The sequence below is a fragment of the Nycticebus coucang genome, chromosome 9 (assembly GCF_027406575.1).
Source record: "Nycticebus coucang isolate mNycCou1 chromosome 9, mNycCou1.pri, whole genome shotgun sequence".
In the NCBI taxonomy this organism is placed as follows: Eukaryota; Metazoa; Chordata; class Mammalia; order Primates; family Lorisidae; genus Nycticebus; species Nycticebus coucang.
In genome coordinates, this window is record NC_069788.1 from 55,069,799 (window position 1) to 55,088,274 (window position 18,476).

An 18,476-nucleotide genomic window follows, 5' to 3' on the forward strand; every position below is an offset into this window, starting at 1 on the left:
TTAACAAAAACTTGAGATTTTGCTTCTTGTTGATAAAACTCCCACCCCCCTTTTATTGGTGATATTCATCCCAATATCAAAGTGGTATTTCTCCCTCCTAGCATCACATCTTTGATTAAACCAATGGATCAAGGAGCTACAGCAGCTTTTAAGGCCCACTTAGTAGAAGACCTTTGCCCAGGGTGTTGCTGCAAATGAGGAAGCCCCTGAAAAGACACTGATGCAATTCTGGGAGGATGACGTCTATGCATTCTGCATATACAATCCTGCAGCAAGGATTTGCTTGGGCTTGGGATGACGTCACCAAGGAGCGTACAAATGACATCTGGAAGAACACATGCAAAGAAAACTGCAGCAGGAGGAAAAGAACCCTCAAGAAAGTTCACAGTGAAGGTTAGTAGACGCTTTGCAGACCTTCACAAGCTTCCTAAAATATTTGAAAATGTGGACCCCCAACACTGAAAGGTTTTCACTATTAAAGAGGAACATTCAACATGTATCATCTGCTCACAAGCAAATCTATAATGCAAAAGAGAAACAAACCAGTATTTCTGGTGAATGATACCTCCAAAGATGAGCCATGTGCAGGTCCTTCAGGGAATATTCAAGGAAAAGGCACTGCTAACAGATGACAGCTCCATGCCTGTCACTGGCCCCGAGGACCTTATAGTGGGACAAGATGTGGAGGTGGCAGATAGTGATACTGATGATCCTAACCCTGTAGGCCTAGGCTCATGTGTTTGTGTCTTAGGTTTTTAATGAAAAGGGTAAAAAAAAAATGTATAAAGTAAAAAAGAGTAACCTAAGGTTGTTATTGATGAAAACTATTTTTTATGAAGTTAGTGTAGCCTAAGTATACAAAGTTTATAAAGTCTACAGTAGCGTACACTAATGTCCTAGGCTTTTCCATTAACTCACTAACTCACCCAGAGTGACTTCCAGTCCTGCAAGCTCCATTCACAGTAAGTGCCCAGTATAGGTGTACCATTTTTTATCTTTCACACTGGGTTTTTTTTGGTACCCTTTCTATGGTTAGATATGTTTAGATACATTAATACTTACCATCATGTCACAATTGCCTACAGTATTCAGTACAGTAACCTGCTGTCCAGGTTTGTTGCCTGGGAGCAAAAGGCCATACCAGAGCCTCAGTGTGCAGTAAGCTGTACCATCTAGTTTGTGGAAGTCCACTCTCTAATGTTCAACAATGAGAAATTCATCTAACGATGCATTTCTTGAATGGATTCCAGTTATTCAGCAATGCATGATTGTGTAATGCGAGACAACGTTTGCAAAAACACCTGTGTCCACTAAAATACTGGGCAGGGGTGTTGTCTATGTTCTAAATTATGGCTAGTCCTTCCTAGTTAGCTGAACAAATAGATGGATTATAGGTAAATCTGCAGACCACTGACTTCTGAACATTTATAAATACACATATCACATGCAAGGAGAACATGCTTGTGGCCTTCAACACTCTCAGATGGAGCAAAGATAAACAGGAGTTGTTCTTTCTCCGGACAAGTTTTCCAGACTTGGTTAATGAAAATCACACTGATTTGCCTTTTAACTTAACAGTAAGCTGAATCAGAGATAAAGTAGCTGTACCAGGTGAAGAGTTACCAATAATAAGATAGGGAAAAAAACCAGGATGATGACAATCCATTTCCTTCTAAGAGGCGGCCTAGGCCACACATGTAAATTGAGAGGTAAGTGGATAGTTTTTTCTGGTAACAAAGCAATTTAAAAATCAAAAGCAGGTTAAGGCTCAGTGCCTGTAGCTCAGTGGCTAGGGCACCAGCTACATACTCTGGAGCTGGCGGGTTTGAATCCAACCCAGGCTTGCCAAGCAACAATGACAACTACAACCAAAAAATACCTGGGCGTTGTGGCAGGAGCCTGTAGTCCCAGCTACTTGGGAGGCTAAGGCAAGAGAATCACTTAAACCCAAGAATTTGAGGTTGCTGTGAGCTGTAACACCATAGCACTTTACTGAGTGCGACATAGTGAGACTCTGTCTCAAAAAAAAAAAAAAATCAAAAGCAGGTTAAAAAAATGCTTGAGTAGCAGAATGACAAGAGGAGATACGTATCTGCTGACACTGTTCTTTCTTCTAGCGGAAACCTTACCTTTGTTAAAGGCTTACTGATACAGTTCCAGGTTCAATGGGACCACATGAAACTTCTTAACATATAAAAAAACACTGGATGAAAATATAAGATGTAAGATTAAAATAATGAGAAGTGGTTGTATCTAGATAGTAGAGTTTCATACTTTTCTATAATTCATAAAATACCTTGAAAAAAGTGCATAATGGATAGCAATGGAGAATGTAGGAAAGAGACCGGCTAATTTTAAAGAGCTGGTAAAGAGCTGGAGTATGCCCCTTTCTGCGGCAGACACCCCTGCAACCAGGTGAATTCTCAGTTCAGTTCAGCAAACCTGTAATGAGCAAGAACCCTGGGCAGACCAACTTCCAGGTACTGGGATACATCATTTCGCACGCTGGCTTCTGGACCAAGGTGTGCACTATCTACAGCTCTCTAGAGAGGAAACACTATACACATCCAACTGGTCTAATACCATCCAATAAATACTCAAATGATGACCTGGCAAGAAAAAAAAAAAAAAACCCACAACCAGACACCTCAACACAGGGATAGGAAATTTTGTTAATTCGACATTTATTAATAACACACACGCAACTCTGTGGCCTAGACACCAAAACACACAAACTAGAAACTAGAAAAATGAGTTATGTCCACATTTAAAAAATGAAACATTTATACATTTCTCACTACAGTTATTCTCAAGTTTTATCTCACACAGTAAGCATGAAGACAATCACAGCATAAATATTATTCAAGTAAAGTGCTATTTAAAATAGCTGCACATGAGTAATTAAGACATTAGGATCCAATCTTCAGAGAAAAAAATCATGTGACACAATTTTGAGTTCATAATTGAAGTTAATAATACATAGATGTGTTTACTTTTGCTTCTAATCTTCATTTTTCACTGAGCCTCTCTGTAAGAATAAAGGCAGGCATGGGAAGAACAAACACCACTTGACATTAAATCATATTTAAAAGCCACTCAAACAGATGAAGGTAACAGATGCCATCAGCTCTTTAAATGAGAATCCCTGCATAGCTGGAGGAAGTAAATGGAGTAGTATTTTTTCAAGGCCAGCAGACTCTCCTTATCTGGTTAATTTTATTTGCGTTACAATTGCTGGCACGTTCCTGCTGAGAGTTTGTGGTAGCAATGCCTAGAAAAGTACTTTCTTTATGGGGGTGTTAAATAAAATGAATTAATGCCTGATAAACACGGGAAGGTTAAGAACTCCCTTTTGGTCTAGAGCAGAGGCTGACAGCAGACTTTTTCTTTAAAGAGGCAAATCATAAATATTTCAGGCTTTGCAAGCTTCTGTCTGTGTCCCAACTATTCAGCTCTTCCAAGAAAGCAGTCACACACCATACCAGAAATGATTGGGTGTGGTTATGTTGCCATAAAATTTTATTAATGGACACTGAAATCTGAATTTCATATAACACCAATGTATCATGAAATATTATTCTTCTCCTGATCTTTTCCCCAACCATTAAAAAACATAAACACCATTCCTAGCTTACAAAAACAGGCGGCAGACCAGTTTTGTCAAACCCTGGTCTAATGTTTTTTTTCTATTTCATATGGTAAAATACACTTAAAAAAAAACTCATCTATTACACATAATGACTTTATTAAAAAACAACAAAAAATATTCATTTAAAAATATTTGTCTTTCTTCCCACAGCCCAAAACCATTTTACTAAATAATATGTATTTGATTATTACAATGAAGTCTCTGTCCTTCAATTTAGTACTCAGTGAGCCAAATGCAAGAAAACTCAAAATCTGCCACCCAGCCAAAGAATCTCATGGCTATGAAGTTAAAAATTTATTGGAAAGTATTTTCCACACATCTCAGTAGCAGTAATTTAGGCTTCTAAAAAAATAATGTGGGCACATTTGTATTTGTATTTTTATTTTTTGAGACAGAGTCTCAATTTGTCACCCTGGGTAGAGTACTGTGGTGTCATAGCTCACAGCAACCTCAAACTCTCAAGCTCAAGTGATCCTCTTCCTCAGCCTCCTGACTGGCTGAGACTATAAGCTTCTACCACAAAGCCTGGCAAGTTTTTTCTATTTTTAGTAGAGATGGGGGTCTCGCTCTTGCTCCGGGTGGTCTTAAACTTCTGAGCTCAAACAATCCACCTGGCTCAGACTCTCAGATTGCTAGGAGTACAGGTATGAGCCACTGAGCCCAGCCAATGTTTGTATTCTCAATAAAAAAAAAGATGTATATACCTAAACCTTAAGTAATTAGACTGTTACATAAACTAACTGAAAACTATACAGATAAACTGAAAACTATACAGATAAAGAGCAGAAATTAACTGTCAAAATGTATGTGAGTCTTGACGGGGCCTGGGCAGTGTCACTAGAAGGCAAATTTCAGTTCCTCCTTTTCCTGGGGGAGGTTGGGAGTCAGGCTAGTGTGATGCAGGCCACAAGCCAGGTACCTCCAAGATTGGAAGCCATCCCTGTGCCCACAGGGACCTTCCAAATCTCGTTATTCAACCACACACGCCCAGTGGCTCAGTGGGGGCTGCACCCAGCACTACATTCAACCACGTTTTCCTTCCACGACCCCGAACAGACTGTGAGTGGGGTCTGCACACAGACCGGAAAGGAAGGCACGTTATCTCCACCTGTTTGGCCAGGACAGCCATTATTCTCAATTGAAGTTTTTCCTTCAAAGTCAGAGGCAACACCAATCGGAGGGGTTTTGTTTTTTGTGTTATTTGAATGATAGAACTGTAAACTTATTAGATAAAAGGTGCCTGAAATTCAAGGTCTCAGGTCTCTTTCACAAAGTGCATTGGCAATTAAGCAAATCCCTTTTCCTTTTGCGATGACTATGGTAAAAGTGCTTTTTTGAGGGGAAGGAACAGCACTACAGCAGGACAGAGGAGCGGGCTACATGTGGTGGCCACTGGCTTGGGCCCAGCGGGCTGGGCAGGTGGGCACCGGCCTCCCCTCATTTGGGCAAAGCTATTGCCAGTGCACAAGGGAAGAGCTGAGCGGCACTGCTTAGAACAATGGCCTCTGCACGTACTATGAATTTTCATAGTTTTGCTAAGTAGTTTCACTTTCTCTCAGACTCACAAATCCCATCAAGCTAAGTGAGGCCTGAATAAGACCCTCCCCTCTGCACATGGGAGGGGAGATGCGGAACACACGTCCATGGCAACAAGGCTGCCACTGAAGGGCCCCCGCAAAGTGCCCAGGAGCCTTCGGTCTCACCACGCGGACTCTGCTGTTCCTTGCTTAATGCTCCACTTCTCTCCAAAAGGAAACATAATGAAGTGGTGAGCAGAATAGAAATGAAAATACAATCTTTAAGTGGTAAATTCAGGACAGTGAAGATTTCACTTTAAAAAATGGCCCCCAAACAAGGAGAGGTACACCTTCATTTCTCACAGAAGCCAGGCAATTCTGTGCTATTTCAAACCTCTTTAAAAAAATCATTAATTCAACCTCTGGATACACAGTGTCTTCAGTACTGGGCTGGCAGATGGCAGGGAAGGGGTGCTGTGATGCCTGACCTACCCGTCAGTCACAGTCAGGGGTCTCCTCTGAAGCGCTCTGGGCCCATGTTCTATAGCCATGTGGGAGATGGCTGTGCCAATGCCCAGGCAGTGATCAAGCCTTTGTGATGGCCCACAGGGGCTGGCCTGCCATGTGTACGCTTTGCTCTGAGGCAGCCAGGGCTTCGGTAGGAGCTGCTGGCTCTCCTGGAGTCTGTGGCCACAGGCATGTGGCATGTTTTGGTCCCTAGTTAGGTAAGGGGGTGGGGGGTAGGATTTACACCTGCTTAAGATTATAAGGACTAGATGAGTTTTGAAAAATTCCTAATTCTGACACACTATTAGTCTATTTAAAGCAATTAATGGCATGTCCTTACATATTTAGGTTAGCCTCCTGTTTTATTTCTTTACAGAACTGGAGAATCCTATAAGCCTCCGAAACACACATACTTGAGTTCCAGGTACTCATGGATGCCATACTTGGACCCCTCTCGCCCAAGGCCAGACTGCTTCACTCCACCAAAAGGACACTCCACCGAGGAAATCAGTCCTTCATTGACGCCAACCATACCAACTTCCAGCTGCTCTGCTACTCTCCAGATCTGGGCTGGGTCTTGAGAGTAAAAATAACCTGTCATAGGGATGTAAGGAAATATAAGGCATATAGAATATTCATTCAAGACATCATGTCTAAAGCTAAGGACACCAATGATGACAATTTGTCTAGTCAGTCGGGCCTGGAATCCTCCCTGTTCTCAGATAAAGCTCAAGTTGGTCCTGTGTACTTCTCCAACTCAGAACCTTTGGAAATCATCTTTTGCTCCCTCTCCACTCTCACCAGGGCTCTTGCTTCTCCTATGAGGACCCAGCTCCTGTTTTTGACTATTCAATCCTGCACGTCTGTTACATTTTCACATGATTTTTTTGCCTAAACTTTTGGTAACTACTTGTTATCCATAAAATAAGGTTAAACTCTTTAGTGGGAATTCAAAGCCTATTTAATGCAGTTTTAATCAACATTTTCAGCTTTACCCTCTACCATGCCAATCATCAACCATCTTCTTCAAACTTTTCAACCAAATCCTTCTCTTACTTTGCCTCTGATCTCCCTTGGTCCCCTCTGCTCATAATCTCCTCCTCTGATCTCTGCACAGCCAGAATCCTGCCCATTGTTGATGGCCTAGTTCAGGCCATCGCGTCCTCCACCATCATTTCATTCCATCCAGAAGAAAAGACACAAATGTTGAACTTGGTGTTGTAGAAGCCCAGGTGCACATATCTCAGCCCAGATTCTGTGAGCTCCAGCCGTGCCTCACATATCCCTGTATTTCCCTCAGTAGTTCATTCACTGAAGATGCTAACGTACAATTTTCTCAGGGTTACAGGGTACAAACTGTGGCCACGGTGGCCATCTCCAAACTGAAAGAAGAGCAGCCACTCAGTGAGGCACCCTCTGCACAGGCTCGTCACTCCTTTCACTGTCCCTGACACACACTGCTGAGGCCCAGGGTTTCCTCTTCAGCCTTGTGGAAACTGAGCAAAATAAAAGAAAAAGCACTGGGAGTTTCTGGGCATTAATTGCTAAGAACACGGGACTTTGAGATGTGTGTAGTTCTCACCAAGAGTAATCTGCACTCTCTCTGCTCCCCTTGGCTGCCCCTACACCCCCGTTCTAACCAGAGAGAGCCAAAATGTGTGTCACGGGGACAAGGCAAAAGAACAATTCCTTGCACAAATCCACCCTGGCTCTTTGGAAAGCAACAAAACACCCCATTGAAGTTTCTTTCTCACAACCTAGGGAGACGTTTAAAAGGCTAAGTCTGGCATTAGCTTGAGACAACAGTCATGACTGCTACCGAGTAAGGACAGACACTTACCTGCTAACCCAACATCAGTTGCATTAGCAATGGCAATAGCCTCCTCCTCTGTATCGAACCTGCCAAGGTTAAAATAGGACGTAAGGAAAATCTCTAAGGGAGAGAATAAAGAAAACCAGCTTTCTTCTGATCTGTTTCCCAGATAACGGCAAGGGATGACCCAGAGTTTGGCAAAGAGATCCAATGGCAGAGTACAGAAGAAAACAGCACGATTCCAGGATAACTCATTGTTGAAGGCTGGCCCGCTCAAAGCAAAACTGGCTTCGTCTCTTCTAAAAAGCAGGCCAACATGCAGGGGACTGTGGCATATCCAGAATACCAAACAAAATCCCTTAAAAAAGGATTACTGTGCTTGGTACCCACTGCAAATACACAATAATTGAACAAATACTTTAGAAGCAAGCATAATGAAGCCAAAAGCAAGCTGCTCAGGGGAGGTCAGCCTGGTTTCTAATGTTGCTTCTACCACTTACTACTGCTTAGTAATGCATTGGTGCTTGGAGTCTGCTCCTCCCTGAAATGACGGAGTGCATCAAAGCCCCATGTGGTCTCTTCTGGCTTTATAATTGTACTTCAGGACAAGATGTGAATTATAAGAGGGACTTGACCTAACAAATGCGATCAGTATAACTTAATTCTTTGTACCCTCGATGAATCCCAAACAATAAAAAAAAAAAAAAGAACATGTTTTTGTTTTTTTTTTAATTTGTTCCAGAATTGTAACTAGACCAAAGGGCTCTAAGCAGCCCAATTTCTAAATTCAGAGGTCTCCCAGCAGCAGGAGCCAGTGGTCACTCTGCAGGGCTTGCAGATGGAGATGGAGCAGAGCTGGCTCAGAAAAGCTAAGTTAAGGGAACGCAGGGAAGGAGCAAAGCCTGAATGGACACCCAAGTCAACTCCAATGGCCTGCAACACCCACCGTTGCATCCTTTCAGCTTCTCCTGACAATGGCTAGTTAGCATTTTAGGCATAATGTTTTTATTAAAACAAAGATGAAAATTCTTCAAGTGGTTCAGGTCCCCAAGGGTGGAATAAAAATAAGCTTCATTACCAAGATAGTGACAAGGCCAGTAGAGCATATGATACAAAAGCTTCCTGGTCCTGGACAAGATGGCACAGTCAGTGCCAGCTGCCAGCTCTCTCTGAGAACCCAATGCTGGAGATGCCGGCAGGAAGAGAGAGAGAATCATGGGTCAAAAACTTTAATCAGCAGCTAACCCTCCAAATGCAAGACACTTCTGGGGGCCAAGAAGGTGGCTGGATCCTGGGGCCAAGGGGGACCTCAAGTGGGAGAGAGTTCAGGCCACCCGTGAAGGGTGGACACGGCAACAGTTCTATGGGGCCTTGGAGGTGGGGCTGCACCTGTCCCATCACACTGTGAGCTTCAGGCGCTCCTGCCTCCACATCTGCATCCCTGGATCAATGCCAGGTTGCTGTGAGGCAGAAGAGCAGCAGGGTCAGCTCAGGCAGCTGGAGCTACACTGGCCACCCAGCAGCAGAGCAGGAGCCTCTTCTCCCCAGCCTGTGACAACAGAGGGCACTGCAGAAAACCCCAGCAGCCAAGGAGGCCTGGGGTAGGGGGAGTGGCGTTAAGACTGGATTTTAATACTACAGGCTCTGTCCCTGGCGCTCAATGCTTTGCCCTCCAAATGCACGAGAAGAAGCACAAGCTAAGGCCTATGCTTTTTACTACAATCCCATGGCAGATGTTATAATCGAAGGCTGCTAACAGTTCAAAGGACTAAAGATGAGCCCCCAGGGAAAACTGTAAGACATCTGAGGAACTCCAAGACTGAGAAAGATAAAAGAGCACAACCTATCCTAGAGGCAGAAACGGTGGAACAGAATAAAAATGTAAGACAAGGATAAATATCCACAGCAAAATAAGGGAGGAAAATGCAGCAGGAAGAGCCGATCACGGGGAGGAACTAGAGATGGAAGGATGGAAAAAATACTGTTGAGATAAAGAACGTGGTGTGTATGTTGAACTAGCAGAACGGATATATGTGAAGAATAAATTAATAAGGTGGCAGATGAAGGGAAGGACTCTCAGGGACACCAGGAATAGATGAAGAGATAGAATGAATAAACCAAAGCTAAAAAAAGCAGGGGATGGGGTCGGCGGCTGTGGCTCAAGCGGCTAAGGCGCCAACCACATACACCTGAGCTGGCGGGTTCGAATCCAGCCCGGGCCTGCCAAACAACAATGACGGCCAAACAACAATGCAACCAAAAAACAGCCAGGCATTGTAGTAGGCGCCTGCAGCCCCAGCTACTTGGGAGGCGGAGGCAGGAGACTCGCTTGGGCCCAGGAGTTGGAGGTTGCTGTGAGCTGTGATGCCACAGCACTCTACCCAGGGTGACAGCTTGAGGCTCTGTCTCAAAAAAAAAAAAAGAAGCAGGGGATGAAAAGCTGGAGAAGGATAAATGGAGGGGAGTAGAATGTTTGGAAAAATGATGACCAAGAATTTCCGAGGACTAAACAAACCGCTTAGATACTGAAGAAATAGACTAGGACCACAAACTGCAAAAGCTCACAGTGTACCACAAAATTCAGGCATAAAGTTTTATGGTAGTAAAATTTAAGAATATCAAAGAATAAGAGGAATTCTAGAAATTTTCAAGGAGAAAAAACAGGTCCTTTTCAAAGGAGCCAGAACCAGACATCAGATTTCCCAGCAAGTACCCTGGACATAAACAGATAAAGGGGTGATATTTTCAAAGTGTTGTCCCAGAATTTTACTCAAGTGAATTTTATTGTTTACCCGTGAACGTGAGACCAAAGATCATAAAAGATTACAGAAAGTTCATTTCCTATGGACTCCCATGAAAAGAATCCTTTGAAGATGTGCTCCTTTAGGAAGGACAATGAAGTCAGCAGATAGCAGGAAGAAAAGAAAGAATTTGATAAAATTTAAGGTCTAAAGTGATGATTAAAAAAAACTCCTAAGGTGAACTCTGCTCTTCCATTGACTTGACTCAGCACAGCTCTCGGCCTCCCCCAGCCATCAGAACAGCACAAGATTCTCTGTACGAGTTTCCTTTTCCTTCCTGTTCTCTCTCCTGTCTTCCTACTAGTTAGACGATCTTACTTGATCACTGGTGCCAGAGGCCCAAAAGTTTCTTCATGAGAGCAAAGCATGTCCTTGGAGACATTGCTGAGCAAGGTGGGCTCAAAGAAATTTTTTCCAAGCTGGTGTCGCTTCCCACCTGTCACCAGGGTGGCCCCTTTGGAGACTGCATCACTCACATGTTTTTCCACCTGCATGGGATAAAAAGAAGAGCTTTCCAAAGGATACAATCTCTTAGAATGTTTAAATTGCAGAAAACTGTAACTGACTTTCTTTTTTCTTTATTTTTAATATAAACACAAAGCACCCTTGTTCCTTCTGGGCAGAAGGAATCACATTTGCAGAGAGGCAGAGGCCAGAAGAGGGAACACACAAATCTCCACTGGTCAGGATGGCTTACTTTCTATAGTTTACGTATTTTAAGTAATTCTATTTAACTAATTTAACAGGGCCCTACTTCCTTGACTCCCCAATAAAATCTGCCCTGCCCTTTTCTTGTCAATTAACATGATCTGCAGTGTTTCTTTCCTGGAATCCATCTTATGACAGTATATACCTTACAGACAACACAATGGATTACTTTTATAAATAAGGTAGTTTATAACAAACCTTTCTCCAACAAAAAGAAACCCTGCAGTTGTGCTAGTTTGACACCTTAGCATATAGTGCCGACTAGAGGACAATGTCTGCATCTTGATTTAGAGGAAAAAAGGACAGCCTGGTTCCCAGCCTGTGAACTAGGATAATCTGCGGCACTTAAAAAGCACCAATGCTTTTTCTTCCATTCTTGAGATACTTTACTAAGAAGAGTATGTTCCAGCTCCATCTATGTAAACATGACAGAGGTAAAGTCTCCATCTTTCTTTAAGGCTGCATAATATTCTATGGTGTACATATACCACAATTTATTAATCCATTTGTGGATCCATGGGCACTTGGGCTTTTTCCATGACTTAGCAATATCCAATGTACTCAGCCCTACTATGAAACTGATTTATGGCTTTCACATGAAAGCTATAACCGAATTATAACCTAAGAATATGGGGAAGGGGGAGAGGGAGGGGAGGGATGGGGGAGGATGGGCAGAGGGAGAGTAATTGGTGGGATTACACCTGTGGTGCATCTTACAAGGGTACATGCGAAACTTAGTAAATGCAGACTAGAAATGTCTTAACACAATAACTAAGAAAATGCCAGGAAGGCTATGTTAACAGTGTGATGAAAATGTGTCAAACTGTTTATAAAACCAGTGTATGGTGCCCATGATCGCATTAATGTACACAGCTATGATTTAATAATAATTAAAAAAAAGCACCAATGCCTCAGACTCTATCGTTGTTAAAGGTACAAGGTGGATTGAAAAACACCATTTAGCCACTTAAACCACAGCTGGTACAGACCCTAATTGCCTCTGCCAGATGAATGAGCACCCCTGGTTTGTACCCAGGGTCCAAAAGCGACCTCTAAAATCCAGGTGGTACCAATGTAAACTTTGATGTTTTTCTCTATCTAGTGTAATCTTAAGGTAATAACTAGAAATTTATCAAATCTCTGTCAAACCTTGATGCTTCTTTGGGTTTCCCAAGCAACAGATGTGGGTTCAGTTGAATTGACTGCCCATTGGGTGGGGGCAGGAAGCCCAGGAACGGAGGTCTGCTCGTGCGTCCCAGGCTGGGCACCGACTCGGCTCTAACTTCATTTTGGTTCCCAGGTTTGTGCCTGCCTCTGGCCACCTCTCCTCACTTCTTTCCTACAAACAATCTCCAGCTACCACTGGCTGCCTGATTTTAAATATTCCCCATTTTTAAAAAAGATAAAATCTATTGTATCAGTAAAGACTTATCCAGGTAGCATACTAGATGTTTAGTATTATAAGAAAGTTCCTGTGACACTCTCAAAAAGAGTGGTTTTTTAAACAGTAGAGTAAGAATAAAATCTCACCTAGTTAGTAGTCTCGATTACGACATTTTTTTTCAATAAACAAATTCTTCCTAATAGTAACTTCCTTTTACTAACTAAATCCTGTATGCTACCTAGCCCCGCTAGGATGCTTCCATCAAGGAGTCTTCTGGAAAGGCATTTTGTCATCAAGAGAGGAAAAAGCAGGCAATGCCAGGATTACAGTTAGAGCATAAACCATTTTATAAACAAAGTCAGTCTTCTTTTCCTTTTAGGTGTTCCAAAAAAATCAAGGGGTGGGGCTTGCTTTTAAATAAGCTAAGGCAAGGCAGCCTCAGAACTAGGGCTGCAGGGCCCAGCTTTGGGTGTAAGGCTGCGGAGCCCAACAGCAGCAAGGGGGCCTTGGAGCCTGAGCTGGGGCCTGGTGGTGGTACTGGAGCCTTGAAGGCAAAGCCGCAGGGGCCAACAGCACCAGGGGATCCTGGGAGCCTGGGCCCCGTGTCAGGGCCCACTGATGGCAATGGAGTCTTGTGTGGGGGACTAGACAGCAGTGTGGGAATCACAGGTGCAGAGCTGTGGGGCCAGGCTTGAGAATCATAGGGATGAGGATACAGGGATCTCCCCCACCCAGGTCCTACAGAGGCAGCTGCTGACGTTTTCTCAGGTGGCTTCTGTGGCACCCGATCTATTCAGATTCCCCCCTGGGGGAAAGGGTGCTCAGCCCTCTCCTGTGGCATGCAAAGTGTCCACTCTCCACGTCCCCTCCCCAGCTGGCCAGGGCAATGTGGAGGAGGCTGCAGCAAAGCCCGGCTATGTGCAGACCTGGTTCTCTGGACCGGAGATCTTGGAAGGTATCAGTTGCAGTACTCACTCTCAGTGCCATGCTGCTGTACAGACTTCAAGCAGCTCCCTGATTAGCCTGTAGGTCTGTGGTGGTGGCCCCCTCACAGCTCAGTCCAACTATGGAGCCCCAGAACGCTCTCCTGCCCTTACCACATGTGGGTGCCTCCCCCAGGTACCTTCAGGTCTTGTTGGATGGACTGCCTGTCACCTTCTTCGTCTTCCCTCTGAATGCCCCCCATTGCGTCTCTGATGATTCACGTGCTCTTTTCAAGGAGCCCCACCCACAGGTGGGCACTCACCTGCAGCTTTCGGTTCTCTCCTTGAGAAAGGTGTGTGCGGGCTGCTTCCAGTCCGCCATCTTCCTAACTCCCCAAAGTGGTTTTTTTTTTTTTTTTTTGTAGAGACAGAGTCTTACTTTATGGCCCTCGGTAGAGTGCCGTGGCGTCATACAGCTCACAGCAACCTCCAACTCCTGGGCTTAGGTGATTCTCTTGCCTCAGCCTCCCGAGTAGCTGGGACTACAGGTGCCCGCCACAACACCCAGCTATTTTTTGGTTGCAGTTCAGCCGGGGCCGGGTTTGAACCCGCCACCCTCAGTATATGGGGCCGGCGCCTTACCGACTGAGCCACAGGCGCCACCCCAAAGTGGCTTTTTTATTTTGACTTTCAACACCATTTATTTCTTTGCTTGTAATATTAATTTTAATTGAAACACAATAATACAAGCAAAATTTATGGGTACAGGGTGATATTTTGATACATGTATATAATGTGGAGTGATCAAATCTGGATAATTTGCACATCCATCACCTCAAACATTTGTCATTCCTTGGTTTTGGAAACATTGAAAATCCTATCTTTTAGCTATTTTGAAAATATAAAATAAATTGTTACCTGTAGTCATCCTGTCCGTGCTATAGAACACTAGAACATATTCCTCCTGTCTAGCTATCATTTTGTATCCAATAGAGAACCTTTCCCTATCCCTCCCCCACCACTCTCCTAGCCAAAGTGCTTTTCACTAAGCTTTTGACATTGACACCATGAAATTTACTTTATCCATGTGAACTTACCTTTTCTACTGCCTTCTCATTAATTAATGGGCCTTGAGTAGTTCCCTCCTCAAATCCATTACCCACGTGCAGGGTCTTCTTCATCGCTTCAGCAAATTTTTTGACAAAGGAATCATGGATGCCCCTTTGCACCAAGAATCGGTTTGCGCAAACACATGTCTAGACAGAAGACAAAAACAAAGCCACACGGACAGTTTGTCAGAGCTACTGACCCAGACAATAAACGTGTGACCGCTGCCACCGCTCTGTGAACACACTTCCCCAGGGCGTCTCGTCACGTGTCCAACCTGCTGTCTTCCTTCCCACGTGGGCTTGGCCCCAAAGATAAGAGCTCTGAGTCAGTGTATGTTCCTCTCCAGCTCCTTCCACAGCTGCCACACATTCGTGGGCAAAAAGGTAAACAAGAATAAGGACTTGTGTGCAAAAAGAAAAAAAAAAGCCATCCTATGTTTTTTCAAATGGCTTCAATAACAGAAAGAAAAAAAAAAAAAGGCTGCAAGCTTCCTGAGAGATGGTGATGCTGCAGGGGCTGTGGGCAGAGGCTGGAAGGAATGAGGTCAGATGCTCACGTAGATCCTTTAGCTTAAAACTTCTGAGCATTTGGCTGAGACTGACATTTTAAAAATGGACACAAGACCATTCTTCCTTTATTGAAAAGGTCTTGTGTATTTTTTTCTACTTACAGCTAGTATTTTTAAATTATAAAATATAACCACATTATAGGAAACCGGCTTTTGTTGATATATTTGCTTCTTATATTTTTCTTAATCATGTATTTTCCTACTAGAAACAAGGGTACATATGATTTTGTGTCCTGTGCATTTTTATTGGCTTAAAGCAATATACCCCAAAGTTGCACTATATTGCAGAGTTATACTCTGCATTTTGGGTTTATAAAAGGAAACATACCTGTTTCTGACAAAACCAAGCTTATTTAGGTTACCAAGAGCCAAAGCAAGAATGAAAGTTATTTAATATTAACTTATTAATTATTAAGTTAATTAATAATTAAATGATCATTTAATTCACAATATAACCTTTCAGGAGTATTTGTATCTGTTTCTGGAACACATTTAAAATTGCATTTTGATGGTACTTTTATGACAAAGCACTTAAGAATAAAGATCCTGGCAGCAGCTTGGACAGAAACTGGGAGACAGGACCCCTGGCTCAGAGTCCCAGCTCCTCAGCAGAGCTGGAACTGTGGTGCAAGGATGTCTGACCTCAAGTCACTTAACCTTTCTCAGAGTTTCATTTCCTCAATCTGTAAAATGTGAGGTTTATATCAGAGAAGTATGAAGGTCTCTGCCAGATCTACCATTCCAGAATTTCCTATGAAGACATGAGTTCAGGCCTCCATTCTCCCAGGATGGCACGGACAGTCCTTGGATACACTGCTGATGCAGGGCTGCCCCCTGTCATGGGCACCTCTGATGCCCCCTCCATCTCGGACAAGGTACACTCCGGTAGGTCTTAGCAAGTAGCAGCGTTTTGAGTTTTTCCAGACATCATCCTTAACATTTTCTTACCTTCTTTCTCTTAAGACTGTGGGCCTCAGAGACCCTAGCCGGTCAAGGCTGTTTTCTTTTTCTTTCTTTTTTTTTTTTATTAAATCATAGCTGTGTACATTAATGCGATCATGGGGCACCACACACTGGTTTTATATACTCAAGGCTGTTTTCTACCTGAAGAAACAATTATATCAGTTGAGAAAAGCCCAAGGAGAGGGAACTATAAAAATAATTAGTTTCAAAAGTTGGAGAAAGAAGAGAAGAGAGAACTATTTGACTTAAAGACATTTGCTGTTTAGGAAACTCCTTTAAGAAAGCCCGGGGCTTTATGTTACTCCTTTCTGGATCCTTCTTGCCTTGCCAAAAAATAAGGCACTTATTAACTATTTGTCAAAAGAGACAATGAATAAAGAATGAGGTTTCCTTCCAGGAGATGAGTGAGGCAGTGGTGGTGAAGGAGCTTTGTAACACACACACACATCCTGAAAAACTCTACCAAACTCACCTGCCCAGAGTTCCTAAATTTAGACGCCAGGGCCCCTGCTACAGCTTGGTCCACGTTGGCACTGTCAAATACTATGAATGGAGCAAGACCACCCAGCTCCATGGAGACCTTTTTCACAGAGTTTGCTGCATGGTGCAACAGGATCTGAAAGCACAGGACAGAGCGCTATGAGCACTGAAATCAACTAGCAAGATTATTAAGCCTTTATTGTAAAAAGTTACCCAACAGTGAAAGAAGCAAGGTACACAATAGTGTATATGGGATAATTTTTTGCGTAAGAAAAGGGAGAAACAAGAATTATGTTTACAATTGAGGGCTGGTGTGGTGGCTCATGCCTATAATCCTAGTATTCTGGGAGGCCAAGGCAGGTGAATTGTTTGAGCCCAGGAGTTCGAGACCAGACTGAGCAGGAGCGAGACCCTGGTTCTAAAAAACAGCCAGCATTGTGGTGGGCACCTGTAGTCCTAGCTACTCCAGAGGCTGAGGCAAATGAATTGCTTTAGCCCAGGAGTTTGAGGTTGCTGTGAGTTATGACCCCATGGTACTCTACCCAGGGCAACAAAGTAAAACTCTGTCTCAAAAAAGAAAAGAAAAGAAAAGGGCTGCGCCTGTGGCTCAGTTGGTAAGGCACCGGCCCCATATACCGAGGGTGGCGGGTTCAAACCCGGCCCCGGCTGAATTGCAACCAAAAAAAACAGCCGGGTGTTGTGGCGGACGCCTGTAGTCCCAGCTACTTGGGAGATTAAGGCAAGAGAATCACTTAAGCCCAGGAGTTGGAGGTTGCTGTGAGCTGTGTGAGGCCACGGCACTCTACCCAGGGCCATAAAGTGAGACTCTGTCTCTACAAAAAAAAAAGAATATATGCTTATATTTGCTTGCATTTTATAAAGAAACACAGGGAAAATAACAAGAGACTAAAAGTAATTACTTATAGAAAAGGGGAAGGGAGTCAGAGATAGGGTAAGGGTGAGATTTCTCAAGGTACACACATTAATACTGTCTTGGTGTTTGAACCATATGTGTATTACCTATTCACAAACATTGTGATAGGCTTAAAAATTGTCATATGAAGATAAGGTAATAAAATTGCCCAGAATCCCACAACCCATACCGTACCACTGATAACATTTTAAGGTACATCCATTCAGAATTTGGCCATGCAGGTTCAACTATATGTACTTTTTTTGAAAAAGAAAACAGGATGGTATAATTAAACAGCTTTGTAACCTGCTCTATCTTTCCAATTAACCATATATCTGGAACATCTTAACATGTTCATAACACTTATATCTTGCCCCTCTAACATAGCACTATAATGTGAAAATCTTCTCATATCAGCATACATACTTCTAGAACATTTCTTTAGATGTACATTGTTCCATGTCACAGCTGTTCCATAATTTATTTATCCGGCCCCCATCTGTTGAACATTTAGGATGTTTCCAATTCTTGCTATTAAAAATAACATGTAATTATTCCTTTAGGATAAATGTATAGGATTTCTAGTTCAATGCACAATTGTAAGGCTTTTGATACATATGTAACTATTAGGCTCTAAATACCCAGGAAGAGATTTTATGGCTTAAGAAAGCAGCTCAAGAATGTTAAAATGAGTTTTTTCTTTTTTTGGTTTCTTTTTTTAAATTCAAAACATTAAGTGGGTACAAATGTTTTAGGTTACATGGGTCACTTTTATAATGACCGAGTCCCAGCTATAGGTGTGCCTGTCACCCAAATAGTGTTAATTGTACCCATTAGGTAGGTTTTTTTCCCTCCCTTTCTCTCCCCGCCCCATTGATTTTTTTTCTTTTTTTGAGACAGACTCTCAAGCTGTTGCCCTCTGTAGAGTATTGTTCTGTCATAGCTCACAGCACCCTCAAACTCGTGGGCTTAAGCAATTTTCTTGCCTCAGCCTCCCAGGGAGCTGGGACTACAGGCACCTGCCACAATGCCCGGCTATTTTTTGGTTGCAGTTGTCATTGTTGTTTGGCAGGCCCAGGCTGGATTCAAACCCGCCAGCTCTGGTGTATGTGGCTGGTGCCTTAGCCACTGAGCTACAGG

At 43.2% G+C, this 18,476-nt stretch overlaps 1 protein-coding gene across 2 annotated transcripts in view; it reads right to left on the bottom strand.

Moving 5' to 3' along the window:
* The window catches only part of ALDH5A1 (aldehyde dehydrogenase 5 family member A1), a 43,638-nt gene that overhangs the window by 7,148 nt on the left and 18,014 nt on the right, over positions 1-18,476 (bottom strand). Inside the window, exons 6-10 of one of the 2 annotated variants that reach the window (XM_053602064.1) lie at positions 16,416-16,559; positions 14,400-14,558; positions 10,606-10,775; positions 7,514-7,572; positions 6,087-6,267 (exon numbers count right to left, since the gene is read on the bottom strand). In XM_053602064.1, coding sequence (XP_053458039.1) covers positions 6,087-6,267; positions 7,514-7,572; positions 10,606-10,775; positions 14,400-14,558; positions 16,416-16,559 — 713 coding nt within the window. Of the gene's footprint in view, positions 1-5,961; positions 6,268-7,513; positions 7,573-10,605; positions 10,776-14,399; positions 14,559-16,415; positions 16,560-18,476 lie in introns of those variants that run through there. The other variant, XM_053602065.1, reaches the window with a different exon arrangement.